The sequence below is a fragment of the Erpetoichthys calabaricus genome, chromosome 18 (assembly GCF_900747795.2).
Source record: "Erpetoichthys calabaricus chromosome 18, fErpCal1.3, whole genome shotgun sequence".
NCBI classification, from domain to species: domain Eukaryota; kingdom Metazoa; phylum Chordata; class Cladistia; order Polypteriformes; family Polypteridae; genus Erpetoichthys; species Erpetoichthys calabaricus.
In genome coordinates this window covers 75344497-75362949 of record NC_041411.2, presented here as the reverse complement: position 1 = coordinate 75362949, position 18453 = coordinate 75344497, and the positions used below count along the sequence as shown (strand labels likewise).

Sequence of the window (18453 nt, the reverse complement as noted above, 5' to 3'; positions counted from 1 at the left end):
ATGTGCAATTAAACGTGTGCATTTACGGGGTGATTTCTCAGGCTTAAAAGCTCGCCTTTTATTAAAAAGGTAAATGCTAACTGTTTTCATTCTGAAGGGCACAAACCACGTTGGATTTTGTAATGATAGTTGATGAGTAAGGTCTATTAAGGGATACGTACAGAATGATTAGTAATGCCTGTGAATGCCGATGCAAGTAGGAGAATGGGCGTGAACTAAAGAACGATTAGTAACTTGTACAGTAAATATCTCTAAAGTCTGTCTATTAAAAAGTTATTATATCTTTCAATCGTGTGTATTGATTAAACTACGAACCTAACAAGATCATTACATGGTGTCAGAAGTGGCGGATTGCAAGAGGAATGTGAAGAAGAGGTTCAGCTTTTGAACGAGTCGCGTGTCTGTTAGTAACCCGAAAACGTGATCAGAAAGCGCTAAGACGTTCTAGCAAAAGAGAAAAACAAATATGTTAGGATTACAGCCCCCACCAAATCTCCAGTTAAAGGGAAATGTAGCTGAAAATTGGAAAAGATTTAAACAGAGATTCGAGTTGTATCTTGTTGCGATTGAAGCAGATAGGAAAAGTGAAAAAATGAAAGCGTCTATGCTTCTACATGTAATTGGTGAAGAGGCGCTAGAGGTGTATAACAATTTTCAGTTTGAAGAAGATGGAGACAATATGAAATTGAACAAAATTGTTAAAAAATTCGAAACGTATTGCAACGCAAAGCGCAATGTGACGTTTGAGTGGCACAAGTTTTTTTACGTTTCCAGAAAAGCGGAGAAACAATAGAGCAGTATGTGACGGAATTGCGTAATAGGAGCTGTTCTAAGAAGAAACCGTCAAGACATCAAAGGACCAATAACCTCTAATCAGAACACTAACACCAGCAAAACAAATATTAACGAGAAAACAAGTATAAATCAGGAAAGAACATCTCAACTGCAAACACAATTAACCAGAATATCAAAATGTCAAGTAAAACCACCAGAACGACTCATTGAGACATGTTGAGGATTAAAGGAACATTTTCAATTAAGAAATGCTGAATTCCTTTAACAGTTGTGCTTTTTATACATAGTTTGAATGCTGGATGTATGCCTGAAATGTTCTGGATAGTTCAGTTGTTTGAAGTGATCAAGAATTAAACGTGTGCATTTACGGAGTGATTTCTCAGGCTTAAAAGCTCGCTTTTTATTAAAAAGGTAAATGCTAACTGTTTTCATTCTGAAGGGCACAAACCACGTTAGATTTCAGCCGTTAAACACGCAAAAATGTCGGTACACCAGATAAATAAGCGCAACATATTATCAGTTGTATTGTATGCTTACAATACATATAGAAATGTGTTAATCATTAACTAATAGTATCGGGTGGTGTTTTTCGACTCGCACCTTGATTTAAACGATTGCATGTCTTGGTGGGTTTGCATAGCTTATTGTCAATATCTTTACACCTCTTTTTAAGACTTATTGACTGAAACGGGCTTTCATGAAAAAACTTAGGGCTTTGCTACAAGATACACCCTCCACAAGTTAAGGAAGTAAAAATAAAAGGTATATATTTCTGTTTTATTTAAACCTTTTAAGTTCGTATGCATAGCCCCATTTGGTTGTTTAAGTTTTTTTTTTTTCTTCAGTAATATTTAATCTCCTTAAAGAAAAACAACATATGCATTTTACTTTTTTTGTATCTCTTTAGTAATATTTTAATGTAAAAGGATAACGAGTATTTAAACCTTTTATGTTACTTTATAAAGTTATTTTACACAATGTTGAAAAATTAATAAGAAAGCTACATATTTTGGCAGCTGCTGCTTTAATTTTCAATGAAATGAAAAAAGCTCTCCAAGAGAAAACCTCAATGAAGAAGAAACAGTTTGCACTATCTAAAAACGAGAAACCCTCATTTATAAAGGTTTGCTGCAGATGACTTAACTGAAAATAAATGAATAGTTCCTATGTGTATAATACATATTTATCTATTTGACTTATGCCTTTATTCCAGCAACTTGCAACATCTGAGGTACAATTTGTTACATTACTTTTGTTTTTTGCAGCACAGGCAGGTGAAGTGACTTCCTCAGGGTCACACAGTGGTGTCAGTACCAGGATTTGAACTGACAAGCTCCGGGTTTGCTGAAATATTACTGAATAAAGAAAAAAAAACGAAAACGGGCAAATGGGGCTATGCATACAAATGTCCATCCATCCATTATCCAACCCACTATATCCTAAATACATGAGCCAATCCCTGCCAACACAGGGCACAAGGCAGGAAACAAACCCCGGGTAAGGTGCCAGCCCACCGCATGGCGCACACACCCACACCCAGACACACCCACACACCAGAGACAATTTAGAATCGCCAATGCACCTAACCTGCATGTCTTTGGACTGTGGGAGGAAACCAAAGATATGTGTATATGTAGATATGTATAAATATGTATATATGTATATGTATATATACGTTTACATAACCTCTTTAACATACTACTTCTCCGCTGCGAAGCGCGGGTATTTTGCTAGTTCTCTGATATAATTCAGAATTCATTGTTCCATCAGTGAAGGCAAGCCGTCCTGGCCCAGATGCAGCAAAACAGGCCCAAACCATTATACTACCACCACCATGTTTCACAGATGGGATAAAGTTCTTATGCTGGAATGCAGTGTTTTCCTTTCTCCAAACATAACGCTTTTCATTTAAACCAAAAAGTTCTATTTTGGTCTCATCTGTCCACAAAACATTCTTCCAATAGCCTTCTGGTTTGTTCACGTGATCTTTAGCAAACTGCAGACGAGCAGCAATGTTTTTTTGGAGAGCAGTGGCTTTCTCCTTGCAACCCTGCCATGCACACCATTGTTGTTCAGTGTTCTCCTGATGGTGGACTCATGAACATTAGCCAATGTGAGAGAGGCCTTCAGTTGCTTAGAAGTTACCCTGGGGTCCTTTGTGACCTCGCCGACTATTACACGCCTTGCTCTTGGAGTGATCTTTGTTGGTCGACCACTCCTGGGGAGGGTAACAATGATCTTGAATTTCCTCCATTTGTACACAATCTGTCTGACTGTGGATTGGTGGAGTCCAAACTCTTTAAAGATGGTTTTGTAACCTTTTCCAGCCTGATGAGCATCAACAACTCTTTTTCTGAGGTCCTCAGAAATTTCCTTTGTTCGTGCCTTGATACAGTTCCACAAACATGTGTTGTGAAGAGCAGACTTTGATAGATCCCTGTTCTTTAAATAACACGGGGTGCCCACTCACACCTGATTGTCATCCCATTGATTGAAAACACCGGACTCGAATTTCACCTTCAAACTAACTGCTAATCGTAGAGGTTCTCATACTTTTGCCACTGACAAATATGTAATATTCGATCATTTTCTTCAATAAATAAATGACAAAGTATAATATTTTTGTCTCATTTGTTTAACTGATTTCTCTTTATCTACTTTTAGGACTTGAGTGAAAATCTGATGTTGTTTTGGGTCATATTTATGCAGAAATATAGAAAATTCTAAAGGGTTCACAAACTTTCAAGCACAACGGTATGCTCTTAGCAGAATATCATTGCAAGTTAGTGCAGAAATGGCATGTCTTTGACTGTCAGTTTATTTTAGTGATGTTTGCTACTTTTGTTGAAAGTAAGAATAAAATTACGCCATTGTTGATTTATTTTACAAACACAAGAAAATTATTTTCACATAGTATGTGAACCTATCCCTATGTAAACATTCTTGACAATTTCGATGTAAAAAACACTTCTTATGAATAATCTAACAGTAAGTAAATGTGTGCTTTGGAGTCATTTGCGTTTCTTCAAAGTATTTTAATTGTCATATTGCTTCTCTCCCGTGTAGACTTTTCGTACAGAGTTGCAGCATGTCTGCCAATTGATGATGCATTAAGAATACAGCTTTTGAAAATAGGCAGTGCTATCCAGAGATTGCGTTGTGAGCTGGACATAATGGATCGAGTAAGTATAGTTTTTGCATTTTTTTAATTAAACAGAGCAAGTGCACTTGATTAGTTAGAAGCAAGAAATGATCATGCACTCTGAAGTCTATTTTTGAAAGCAACAATTTTATCCTTGTTAAGACCACAACACATATAAACTATATTTTTTAAATTAGTGATTTCACATACATAATGATTTAAATGTTGAATTTGTTTCCTCCTTGTGGGACAGTATATATCACACCATCTGAAAATTGTATGTTTTCTATTGCAATGCATCTAATTTTCTGGCCTCTGTTATTTGAGTGCTGGCTGTTTTGTGTCATTAGATAGAGAATTTTATTTCTTGTCAGATGCTGGTCACATTGACCAGTTTTCCTAATTAATGAAGTAGAATAATTTTTCTAAATATTTGTATCTGAGCACTACTTTATTCAAAGCTTGCGAAAAATAACTTAGTTTGTATGTTTCAGAGTAATAATATAAAACTTATATTCTTTGCAGATAGGAGCATTTTCTTTATTTAATATTTTTATTGTCTTTAAAGTGTCTTTTAATTTTGACTGCTTTGAAAGGGTCTTCAAAAAAATCAGCCATTGATTTGGTTGAACAGGAGTGTGTAACAACTAATTAAACACTGTCAAACCATTTACTTTGTTAGGATTGCAGCAATAAATAGCAATTAATCATTCTGGCGTGATACCAATTATCATTATGTTCAGTCATTGTAAGCGAAGGGAGGATGGTGTTCACTCACAGCTGCTTACTATTCAGTTCTAATGTGCTGGATATTTATTATACATGTAATGACTATTGATTAGATGAAGATTTGTGTGTTGACTGTTGCGGAGGAAAAAAAAGTCTTCACTCAGTGACTGCTTACTGTACAACTCAAATATGCTGAATATTTATTATACATGTAATGACTATTGATTAAATGATGTTTTATGTGTTGTTATAGCAGATCAGTATAGAAGAACAGTGTTCTGAAGTCTTCCTGTTCATTTGTCTTGTTTTTTTAAACCTACAGTGTACTTTGCTTTGCTGTAAACAATGCCAAGACACAGAAATAACATCAAAAAATGAAATCTTCAGGTTAGACCCTTCTTTTCCCATTTAGTTTTATTACTATAGACTTGGATTAATTGGAAGCTCACTAGAAAATAACCACTTATGTTATGAGTTTATCTGCTTTTGTTAATAATGATTTTTGTAATGTATTTGAATTCAAAGTCAAATAGAAGTTTCTGTGAGCCACATGCCTGACTAAACTTAATTCTTCTTACTAAATCATGTGTATAGGCTGAGATGGAGGCAGATAATGCCAGGGTGGGCTGTACAGGTGACTCTGTAAAGGATGGCATTGGTTCATAAAGTAGATGAATAGATAGATAAAGCATGCTGTTTTATTTCCTAACAAATGAGTTTTTTTTTCGAGAATACTACATGGGAACATGTTAACATCACAGCTTCAAATGCTGATATAAGCAGCCTCATGTAATAGTTTTCTCACATTTAACCTCTTGATTTTTTGTTTTTTTTTTGTCAAATTATAGTTAAAAATTAAACTGATTTTCCTTTCCAAAGCAAAATAGACAAGAAGCGGTGTCTATTATCATTTTATTTGTGTGGGATTTCATGCAATACTGGCTAGGGAATGGCTACACACTAGCTGTTTTCTGCAAGTCACTCTTTGCTCTTTACCATCTAATAAGTTGCTCCCTGCATTAGTACTCACCCAGAAAAAAGACTATATTGCCTTACCTACTTGAAATGATGCCCTTAGCAGAAGAACACCTCCTGAACAGATGAATCTCATCCCACCTAAGCAAACTCTCAAGGCCAGACATGATGGTACCTAGGTGGCTGATCCCAGTCATTCAGCTTTGTTAGTTGAAAAGTTTGTCAAAAAACAAAGTTATAGTATATTCCAGGCTTTGTTGAATGCAGTTAGTCAAAGGAAATTTTCAGATTTAAGAGCTCGCTTCACTTGCTTGAAGTGTGAATAGAATAAACTCTCTAAATCCTTCAGTTTCTTTCAAGGCCGGATTGAATGATATGACTTCAATATGTCCTCCGTCAACTCAGGAATAGCTGCTTTATGTTTTAAATTAATTGAACAAGTGGATAAACTAAGAAGGGACAGCCTTAGAATCCTGGGTATTCTGTCAGATACTGAGTAAGGTTATACTGCATGCTGTTATTTCTTGAGTCACGATGGTCACTCCGACTCCTACACCTTCATAGCACTGGCTGAGTCCTCTGGTGATTGTCAAGTCTTTAAGATATAACGACTATCAAATCTTCTGACAAGAAGTCCAGAAGGCATAATCGATCACTTTGGAGGTTACAGAATCCTTTTCTTGTCTATTACTGCACCCAGACCAGGCAGTCCTGTCAACCAATGTCCCAGATCATGAAGGTATTCAGGCCTGACTTTTGTATGGGGCCGTAGTTCACCTAACTCACACAGGCTCACAACAGCTCTTCTCTGAACCCAAGATGGCTTTAGAGGTGATCAATACCTCACCCCCCTCCTCTATTTGCTAAATGTCCTCTAACATTAATTCTTTCTTTTAGACTCTCATGTATTTCTTTTTTTATAATGGCTAGTCTTAACATTCTCTTGTGGAATGTGATGTCATTGTCTGCCCATCAGATGAGATTGAGAGTTAATGGTCTTTTACAATACTGTATAATAAGATGGACAGAGTTTTTACAAAGAAAATATCTAATTTCTAAACATGCTCAATGTGCTTCGTCTAGGCCCTGTCTTTGCTGCCTCTTCTTCCATGTCCTCCTGTAAAATTGATCTCATGATTTTAGTCTGATAGTAGTTTCAGCTCAAGAATGTTACCTCTGGGGTTGACAATACAGTATGGTTCTGCTGTGTTATGCTTGAAGTGGATGACACTTGCTAAATTTATGCCACTGCATCATATAAAAATACTTTCTTTTCATACAATAGTTTTGAACTAATTGCTAGGATTGATGTGAATTTCTTTATTGACCTGCTTTTCAATAAAGCAACACCCAGATCAGTCACTCTGTTCCTTCCAGCCTCCTCCTCTCTGGACAAGTTTGTTTCTGATCTAAATATTGTTGATACGTTTTGACTCCTAAATCCATCTATGAAAGAATTTTCTTTATTTTCTGCACTCCGTAATTCTGTTTTTAGTATTGATTGGATTTTAATTCCCAAATCACTCTCCTCCCTTTTAATGTGAATTTCCCATTGGGATTAATAAAGTATCTATCTATCTATCTATCTATCTATCTATCTATCTATCTATCTATCTATCTATCTATCTATCTATCTATCTATCTATCTATCTATCTATCTATCTTTCTATCTTTCTTTCTATCTATCTTTCTATCTTTCTTTCTATCTATCTTATTGGTCTGATCATACATTTTCCATGTTAAACCTACACTTTCTTGATGGTAATTTAATACCCCTCTGTTACAACATATAATGATAATATTTAGCATTCATTGAACAACTTTCTGCAAAACTGAAAGAATTTATCAAGGTGAATGGGGTAACCCTGCTTTTTTTTTTTGTAAGGAAGGTTTTTGAAGGTTTTGTAAGGGTTTTTCTATTCCTTTTACCAGTGAGTGTGCTTGTAGGGTTTGTCAAGCAATATCTGACGTTTTGTATCATTTGAATGAGCTTGAAAGAGCCTGCCCTCCCATGTCTGATCTCCAGTTTTATAATTGTGCCAAATATAGTTACCATGAACAAGAACGTATAAAATCCAGAACCATCATGTCAGAGTACATTTTTAGTGAAGACCTTAGTTAAATAACCTTCCATTGGAATAGTTACTTTAAATCGAGGTATAGGAAGAATACTTCAAATTACCTGAACATTTCAAAACTCTTAGAATACACAAAGTGATTTTTCAGACTGTAGTAATACTAGTCTAATCAAAATAATTACGATGCAAAAGATTCCTTTCTATTTCTTCACAGTTTGTCTCTCTGTGGACCCATGGCTGCATATGTCAATCCACATGGTTATGTGCACGAGACACTGACAGTGTACAAGACTTGCAATCTCAACCTGATAGGCCGCCCTTCTACCCAACACAGTTGGTTTCCTGGGTAAGTGAACTTTTTGCTCTATATTTTCAATGTATCAAGTTACCTTTGTCTTTGTATAATGTAAAATGTCTTCTGGAAGCACCCAACATTTTCAAAAATTAAATTGTGTAAGTGTAGTCTAGACCCCAGTTAAGATTACTTTAAGGTTAAAGGGTTCAAAAATAGAGGGAGACACTATTAACCTGTGTGTTTAGCGGAGACGAATTTTAATAGATATCGTATGCAGCAAATAGAGTACTTCTGTTTGGTTAAACGTAGTAGAGTGCTGGTACGCTTACTTGAAATTTACACGATTAAATATGTGAATGAGCATGTGTGATTACCATTTCTTTATTAACTAGCATTAGCTCCTGTAAGACCAGTTTCTCATTTCTTACTATTAAAAGATCCACATGGGCTATCAGGCTGAAAAAAGAGTTATTTATAAAACTGAACACGTTCAAAAACGTAAAACAACAACATTTATTTCTATAGCACCTTTTCTAATAAAGGATGTAGCTCAAAGTGCTTTACAAAATATCAAAGAAGTAGTTACATGCAAAAGAATTGCTCATTAAGTATCATGTGAACATGTACTGTAAAGTAATTTGTAAAGTAGCTGTCTCTGCTTTTTCTTAATCTTACAAACGCTCAACTTGCACTCCTTATGTCACATGGTGCCCTTTAATTTTCTTGGGATTAATAAAGTATCTATCTATCTATCTATCTATCTATCTATCTGTCTGTCTGTCTGTCTGTCTGTCTGTCTGTCTGTCTGTCTGTCTGTCTGTCTGTCTGTCTGTCTATCTATCTATCTATCTATCTATCTATCTATCTATCTATCTATCTATCTATCTATCTATCTATCTATCTATCTATCTATCTATCTATCTATCTATCTATCTATCTATCTATCTATCTATCTATCTATCTATCTATCTATCTAATCCTGTAGTGTAATTCATCAGATACTCTTTGTAGCATATTGTATTACTTAGAGCATTTACTGGCATCTCATATGAACCTGATTTCTACAATGCCATGTGAACCGTTATTCCAGTTAGAGAAATCAGGTTATTGGCCTCTGAGAAACCTGATTAACAGAGGTAGACTACTCCACGAATAATCTGATTATGTGGCCAGATAAACCCTTAATCTGGTTACTGTAAAATATGCCATCATTTTATTTAGAGGGTAACATATCTCACAGGACATACAAGGAAGAGCTTTCATATTATTTTAGCTGTTTTTGTGAAGTGCAGAAAAATAGTTAACACCAGTTTTTTATATCCACACAGAAAATCTTCTTTTGCTTATTTACTTAAGCCCCACATAGAGAAACAGTTGCATTTCTTTGAAGGTTGCTTTTGACATGTTTCTTTGCTTTGCAAACCACAAGAAGTGGTATTTTGATCTGTTGTTTTTAAGAGGGCATAAAGTTTTGTAATTCAGTAGTAGTAAATGTACCACGGAAAGCAATCATTGCAATTCTCCTTTGCACAAAGTAAACTTAAAGCTGTGGTTAGCTGTTTTTAGCTTTGACTTGTTTCAAGTGGTCCACAGACATGCATAGGATTTTACGTGTCTTCTGGAAATTGCTTCCTAGAAGTTTTTTTCTGGTCTTGTTTGTAAGTTGCATAAAAAGTTGTACTACCGCATGTGCTATATCTTGTGCAATAGTTTCTAAGAAACTTAAATTTAAGGAGCAGATGTAAATGCTTGGATTGCCAGGGTTGTGCTCTTCTTCAACCTACATAACAGTAGGTTTATGGAATCGTTACTGTCTTGTGTACAGAGTACTCTGAAATTCTTACTTCAGTATGCAATGCATTGCCATCCCTGGCTCTGTGATTAGTGAGAAGAACTACCTTACTTAGAAACCTCTGTCTTCCTTAAGCAATACAGGACTAATAATATCACCTTGGCTTGTAGTATTCTATTATGTAATATGAAGTCAATCAATCATTCCTTCCTGACCCTTATTGTAAATGAACATTCAAAAAATTCATCCAGTTACATGGCATTGGTGGTAGGCTGCATATCATCTACCACCAATACACATTTCATCTGATTGAAATGGATGCCCTCCCTCTAGAATATGTCCTATTATTTTGGTATATCTAGAAAAACTGCCACCACTGACTCCTTTACTGAAAAAAAAACTTAATTTTATCAGTTCCTAAGCATACTAATGCATTACATTTAGATAGATAGATACTTACTTTATTAATCCCAAAGGGAAATTCACAAGACGAGTCTCGGCGCGTAAAAATCCATGTCCAAGTAGTAAAAAGTGTCCAGGGAATGAGTCCACATAAAAGAAAGTGGTGGGTGTGATCAGTGAAATAGATAAAAAGATAGAAAGATAAAGTCGTACACGGAGCTGCTGGAAAGGCTGCCACTCGCAGCGGCGCCTGAGTCATCTAATTTTATCATCATTTTATTTTATTTAGTCACCTACATTTTGATCTATTCTGAATTTACACTGACATACTCAGACCTTATGTTATTATTTAATATTGTATTTAGTTGATTTTGTTCAATCTTAAGCATAGTACTGATATTTTAATCCACACATATCACTGATATTAACAAAATAAAAATAGAAGTCAGGTAAATGTGTGGAAACCACTCATTCCATCAATCTTGTTTCTATAGCTGTTAACTAAGTTGTCCTAATTTAATTTTAAAGGTTCTAAACATTTTGGCTTTAACTACAGAACTCAGTCATTTGTTCCACAACCCCACATCTTTTAGTGTGAATGTTAACACCATGGCTTCAGTCTTCAATGCCCTTCCTGTTAATTTCTACTGCCGTCCTCAAGAATGTGATTCACTGTTTAACTGAAAGAAGTCTGCTGTACCAACTATTTCAATGTCTTGTACAATTGTGAACACCTAGACTAAGCACCACATAGCTTTCTCTGCTCAAGACTGAAGAGGTGAACATTCCAAAGTCTCTCAGTGTAAGACATACCTTGTAGTCCCAGGATGCACTTGGTTGCTCTTCTCTGCACAGCTACTACTGCTGTAGTGCCTGTTTTGTAGTGTGGTGGTTAGAACTACACACAGTATTCCAGATGGAGTTTCATAAGCACATGAGGTAGCCTGAGCATTGCATCCCTTCTTTATTGTATATGTAAAAGATATTACATTAATACATAATAATTTTGTCTTTTTTAATCACTTCTGTTGATGCATACCCCTAAATCCTTTTCAGAGGTTTCTAACTTTAAGAAAGTGTTTCTTATGTTGTATTTAGTGAGAAATCAAGCAAAATTACATCTTTTGTTGGCTAACTAAAACGATTATAATATGCAAGTTTTTGAGGCAACTCAGGTCCCTTCTTCAGGTCCCTTCATCTTGTTTGAAGAAGGGGCCTGAGTTGTCTCGAAAGCTTGCATATTGTAATTGTTTTAGTTAGCTTTATCTTGTATTTATAATGAATTTGTCTTTTGCCCACGTGTAGCACTTTGCACTTTCCTAAATTAAACCTCATCTTACAAGTGTTTAACCAGATTTGATAAGTGCGCTGGCCTTCTTGAATTATTTTGGTGGATCTTCAAAATCTGTCATCTCTCCATTTTTTTGTGCCATCTGAGAATTCTGCAAGTTTACTAACAATACCAGAATCAATGCATTATTATAAATTAGAAAAAGTACCAGGTACTTGAGTATGTTGTAAGCTTTGTATTTGTCTCCTACTCTAATAGCCTGTTCATAAAAGATTATTTTCTCATAAACACATGCTGATTGTATTTACTCAATTATTTTCATACAAGTAGTTTTCTAATTGTTAAATTTATATTATCAGAACTGATAGTTTTTTATATATACATACTTGCATTGCTTTGGGCATGAATGCTATAACAGGTTGTAGATAATATAAAGATTGATTTTTGTGTTATCCATCCATCCATTATCCAACCCGCTATATCCTAACTGCAGGGTCACGGGGGTCTACTGGAGCCAATTCCAGCCAACACAGGGCGCAAGGCAGGAAACAAACCCCGGGCAGGGCGCCAACCCACCGCAGGGCACACACACCAAGCACACACTAGGGACAATTTAGGATCACCAATGCACCTAACCTGCATGTTTTTGGACTGTGGGAGGAAACCGGAGCACCCGGAGGAAACCCACGCAGACACAGGGAGAACATGCAAACTCCATGCAAGGAAGACTTGGGAAGCGAACCCAGGTCTCCTTTCTGCGAGGCAGCAGCGCTACCCACTGCGCCACCGTGCTGCCCCTTGTGTTATCCAATTAAATGAAATTGTTCTTGTAACTTCATTATAGATTTCTGTGTTCATACAGTTCCTGAATCTGCATTCTTTCCTATAAGGAAGTGCAGCTGTTTGTAATCTTTCTAAACTTGTATGATGCAATACAAATTGAGTGGTAGTTTTGGCACAAATATTTCAAAGGTGGACAGCAATGATTAACTACTCTGACAATCAAACGCAAAATTAATTGGTGGGTTGATGCATTTTTAGTAAAATTCTCAACTCAATGTCCAGCTGTCAGAGTAATGCAGAGATTTGTAGAATTTCTTAGACGGTTATGGAAACCATCATACCTTTCCATGTATCAGCTGAATCATTCCTCTAATAATTGTACAAGTGAAAATATTAAGGAAATAATGTAGCTGCATCACAGAAAAAAGCTAAAATCACCATCTCAAGTTTTTCCTATTGTGGATTTTAACTTGGACTTATTAAATTTGAGTCTATTTTGTTTTTGTGTATTTATATATGCATTGCATTTAATTACATTACAGCTTTGATTAGCCAACAATAGTTCTTTTTAAAACAAAAGAGTTGTATATAAAAATTCTGCATATTTTAAAAAGGATTACAGCATGTAATTGAAAACGTATTAGGTAACTTGGGATTCATTTATTTGCAAAGTAGGTAAACCACAAATTAATTTATTTTATTATAATCAGGTGCTAAAATAATTGGAGACCAAGTTACCCAATCTGTCATTAGTAGAGTTGATCAGTGAAATTCACCAAACCGTTTTTCCAAAGTGAATTTGCCAGGTTTGGCAGTGATCTTGTTCACCAAAGTTTTCCCTGAAAATTCTCAGTGCTTCCAGCATAGACAGACATGTTTTTCCCAGTGTCCCATCGTACTTTGTGAGGACACGTGACTTCACAGAGTTGTAGCCACTATTTTAGTTGGAGAGGTCACTACCTGATCCGCGCTACTCCATCTTACGCTTTATGGTACTTCTTAATCTGCTTTGCACATGCGTAAATAATTTGCTGGGCATATATGCATGTGTGATACCACTGCCCGATCAGTACTCTAGCCAGATTTGCACTCTGCAAGTCTTTTTCTTTTTTTAAAAAAAAACTGTTTCATTTGAGGGGTATATTAGCTAACTATAATGAGAATATTGTGAAAAATATTTTGTTGTTCTGCAGAGGTTCATTGTACGTTGTGTCTTCACTGCTAGAATAAGAATGTTATGTGCCTTGCTACGTAGCGCGGATCAGGTAGTGACAGGGGTAGCCGCCCGAGTATACAGCACAAATCCCTTGCATCACTTGCTCTGAAGGTGTTAGTTAGTCTTACTGATAGAAGCTCAGGAAATGCATAGAGAGGGTAGGACTTGAAATATTGTGGACTCAGAATATAATCTCATCTCAGGGAGGCATGGTGGCCTAGTCCAGAATAGTTGGCACATATTTCTCTAGCCCTCAGGAACAATTTTAAAGACCATTGGACCATTATAATCCACTCACAACTAGTTAAGTTCTCCTTCCCCATTGACTTTCAAAGCATTTTGCAGAGTTCACTGAATTTTCTGAGCATTTCCACATTTTCGCCAAACTTGAGGTGAAGCGAATTCACCAAGGTTTGCTCATCACTAGTCATCATTATACAGTCTGAGATGCCTTCTACTTGTGTAAAGAAGACAAACACAAATAATTTTTGTCTGAGAGATAAGTGAAAAACAACTAAATGGACCTCAGATGACTTCAAGGAGATTGTTGTCAATATTCATTATTTTGGAGAGCATTATAAAACCAGTACAAAATATTTTTGAATTCGCTTCCCATACAAAGAGAAGAAAACCAACTTCCAACCAAATTTTCAGCCTACGTCGTATACCTTTGTAAATAACATATATATTTTTTTTCATCTTGTTGGTGAAACTAAGGAAATAGTGCTTTAATATTAAAGTGGAATATAAACAACTGTCATTTTGTTTTGTAGATATGCCTGGACAATAGCTCAGTGCAGAAACTGCGGGTCACATATGGGCTGGAAATTTACTGCAACTAAAAAAGAAATGTCCCCACAGAAGTTTTGGGGATTAACACGTTCTGCACTTCTTCCTCAGATCCCTAAGACAGAAGATGATGAAGGGGAGCAAAACACCAGGCTTCTTTGTCTGTAAACATGTTTGCGAAAAAAAAGTGAACAAAGTGTTTGTTAAAATAATTTAGTTTCTTTATCTGAATCTACTTGGAACACTAAGGTACTGTTCTGTGACTTGGCTTCAGCTCGAGGTTAGGTTTATTGTTGTTCTGTTTGAGCTAGTAACACACACACACACTTTCTTTAGTAAATCAGTGCCAAGGTCCTATGTAAAGCAGCATGCTTTGATAAACAGGTAAGAAGCCCTCAAAGAGAGGGAACTGCATAATGAAAAACCCCTACTCAGTGCATAATTCCTCCCAGGTATTTGTGTTTCCTCAGTATTGTGCGTTTTTGTATATATGTATAATGATGCTGAACTTTGCAGCTATTTGTTAATACAGTAGCTTTGGATGCCCCACTGAAGTACTGCACAATTGCAACCGCGTACCTTTAAATGGAAATCTTGAGAAAAGTCGGCAAGGCAATTTTTGTATTTTGCTTTACAAGCATTTTAAGAAGAGCGTCTCTGTGACTTGTACATTTCAACCAGATGCAACTTGATATGTAAAGTGAATCTGAACCTCTGATAAACTATTAAAGTGCTTAAGGAAAGTGATCTAGTATTATGAAAAAGGCTGTGATAAGAGCAGTTAAAACTATCACACCTTTCTTTAATGTTGCTGTAGTTCTATTGAATGGAACTATTTATAATTTTAAAAATTGGTGTATACACTTCTTTTGCATTTTTTATTTTGTGGATTTTGTTTATAGTTCAATGAAAGTTTTATTATTATTATTATTATCTTTTTGATTGTTCAAAATAGGTTCTGGAGCTGCTGTTTAGACATTAAAGTGAGACTTAGTAACTACTTCACCCTGACTCTCATTTCTCTGCACTTACAGATTCATTTCTTCCCCAGTAGACTTTTGATAACATTTATAATAATTCAAAATGTACAGCCTAGCAAACCTTATGTCATATTTCCTTTCATGTGTCTAATACCTCTGTAACAGCAAATGCTCTTTGTTTCTTTCAGTAAAGATTGTTGTGAATCTCTTTGGCATATCTGCTTGCTTTTTTAATACCTGTTGGATTGAAATCTGCTATAGTTTGATCCAGAGCAAATACTACCAAATCTGAAAAGTTGTGTTTACTGTACTCTGCAGTGCCTTGGAAAAGTATGCAAGTCCATTAAAAGGTTTTCAAATTTTGCTTGATTACATGTGGTATTTAGTCGTATCCTTCCAGTCTCAAACTTCAGTGCTCAAGAAGAGAAATTTTAAAGGCAAAAAATTAGATCTTTGTCCGCACATATCTTGGATATCAAACACAGGTATCTTCCTTAAGAATTCAGACCCTAGACGTTAATACTCGGCTACCGGTTAAATGTGAGTAGTTTCAAGTCATTTTGTTACATTTGTTCCAGCTTATTTAAGTTCCTAGGACATCACTTGTGGAACACCATTTTCAGTTTGACATTTTACTTAAGGTCATTGACTTGCTTGAAAGGTGACTCATCTCCTAAGATATACTAGAACATGCTTTCTTACAGTATTATCCAATAATGTACTCCATTTCGTTTTTTTATTTTTAAAATCTCAGTTATTTTCTACTGATGAGCATCCTTGAAGCAGAATGCATTCTGTTTATATCCATACTTCACTCTGTGGATGACTTTCTCTAGAGAATGGGTACTTTGAATTTTTGGCTAAAAAGCTCAAACTTGATCTCATCAGACCACAAGACTGTACCCAAAATGTAAGTGGTTCTCTATTATGCATTACACATAATGATTTTGCCAGGTGATGATGAGAGAGTAACTCTTTTTTTTTCTTTACAATCTCCCATACAGACAGTTGTTATAGTTGACCAATGCACGTTTATTCAATTGTCAGCCCCTGATGATTTGAAATTTTCAAAGATGATTGTTAGTCTTTTAGTGACATCCCTCATAAGTCTCATTTTTGTTTGCATATTGAGCTCTGACTTACCCTTTATATATATTAGAAGAAGTACCTGGGTGGAGTGATGCTGAATCCATATCTTTGTTATTAAGCCAGTGGTGGTCAGAGGGGAGACTGACCTTCATGTTGTTTTCCACTTTGTTCCAGCCTTTTCATTTTTATCACATTTGTTCAGTCTTCCTCAGATTGTTACTCTAGTCTTCATTGTCCTCCCTTAATATTTACTGTGTGACCAATAGTTCTTGAGACATCCCGAGTTTATTTTGGCAGAGGCCAATAAGAATGCAGTTACTCTCTTTTGAATACAGAGAGTGACCAATAGTACATGAACGTTGGAGCTAAAGCTTAGGCAAGCGTCAATTTTTAAAAATTATATTTTGTATATGTTACTTACTCTGTCTGGTTTGTACTGATGGCCAAAACCATTTTTTTAATCTCATGTTTTCATGGAGAACGGAGATAAGGACATTTTTGACAAAATGAGTCGCATGGTGACGAACCATGATAAAAAATATTAAAAGCATCTATGAAAGAAACCTTTTGTTATTTGTGACACAAAATTCACATCTCAATTCATCCAGTCATATGCTCACAGCATGCGAAAGAAACTTTTTGCTAAAATAATGGTACATAAGTATTTCTAGAAAATGAAAGTAGTCCACAAAAATTAATTTTTGGTGTAATTCTTTAAACTTGAATATTTTAGCAAAAAAACGCATTTGCTTTGCATGTTGTGAGCATACAACTGGATGCCTTAACATATGGATTATGCGACACAACTAACAAGATTTTTTTTCATGGACATTTTTGACATTAGTTGCTGTTTTCTAGTGTTAGTCGTCGTAAGCTCCTGTTCTATCAAAAATGTTACTATATCCATTCTCCATGAAAACATGAGATTACGTTTTTTTTTCCTTTGGTCATCATTACAAACCGTATGGTGTAGTTAACATATGAATAAATATAATTTTTGGGTGCAGTATTCCTTTAATGTTTAAAGTATTTGCCAGCAATTAAATAATTTTGCCTTTAAACTGTTTTCATTTTGAGCATGCAGTTACTGATTAAAATAAAGATGTGTAGCTATCATTTTTACGTCGGCAAAATGTTTAAGCTTTTAAAGGGTTTAAATACTTTCACAAGGTATCATATAACCCTATTTGTATGTGTGTTGAGCAAGCCCAATATCTTTATGTACTTACTGCTGCGTATATGCTGGGTCTCTTGAGTCTTCTGGATAAGTTCAAAATGGGTGCCTGATCTGGTCAAAAAATTTAAACTTGACCGGACTTCTGGTAGTGTTTGATCTAAATCAGAATTAATAGTGAAAATGTGCCTTAAAGCTCAAGTTCATAATTCATTTATTTGCTAGCAGTTTGACTTGGAACCTTTTCCCTTTCCTCCTTCACATTAAATCGTAAACCTTAGGAATAGTTTGCATCTAATAAAAATAAACAGTGTTGTGCAGTCCATTTCTATTAAGTTGTTGTGGGGAATGGGGTGGTCCGCTGGTCTAGTTTAGGTTCCAGGCATTAGTGCACAGTTGAGGGCAGGTAGCATGGCGTGATTGAGGTATGTTAATATATATCACACAACAGTGGTGACAGGTTATATTACTTTGTATAAAATAATTGTCTTATTTTTAAGTTTTTTTGTTTTTTTTCTAAATTAAGGATGTATTTTATTACATAAATTCATGACTATTTTTCTGCTTATGTGAAGCCTAAATAATGTTTATTTTCTAGATCTCTGCTCACCCACAGCGCATATCAGGTATTGTTTATGGTCATTGGTTTTAAATAAAGTTTGAGATTTGTAAACTTAAGTCAGCAATAAACAGATAATTTATGAAAATTTAACTTTGTGTCTCACATTATTTTTTGTTGATTCTTAATGAATGGTGTAATTTGGAACTCCTATACTATGCATATTTTTCTATTTATGTATGAATATAGATTGTAATGATTTTTATAAAAGTTCACTGTGTTTAATTTTATGTATGTGAATTATTCCTAAAGTATTGGCTGTTTTGGAATTGCCAAGAAAAGTTTTGATAATATTATAACTATG

At 35.3% G+C, this 18453-nt stretch overlaps 1 protein-coding gene across 1 annotated transcript in view; it reads left to right on the top strand.

The window, feature by feature from the left end:
• The window catches only part of crbn (cereblon), a 52877-nt gene extending 34635 nt beyond the window's left edge, over positions 1-18242 (top strand). The window contains exons 8-11 of the mRNA XM_028825143.2: positions 3862-3977; positions 4989-5053; positions 7934-8065; positions 14272-18242. Of these exons, the coding sequence (XP_028680976.1) occupies positions 3862-3977; positions 4989-5053; positions 7934-8065; positions 14272-14455 (497 nt within the window). The 3' untranslated portion in view covers positions 14456-18242. The remainder of the gene's footprint in view (positions 1-3861; positions 3978-4988; positions 5054-7933; positions 8066-14271) is intronic.
• Positions 18243-18453: the final 211 nt, after the last annotated feature.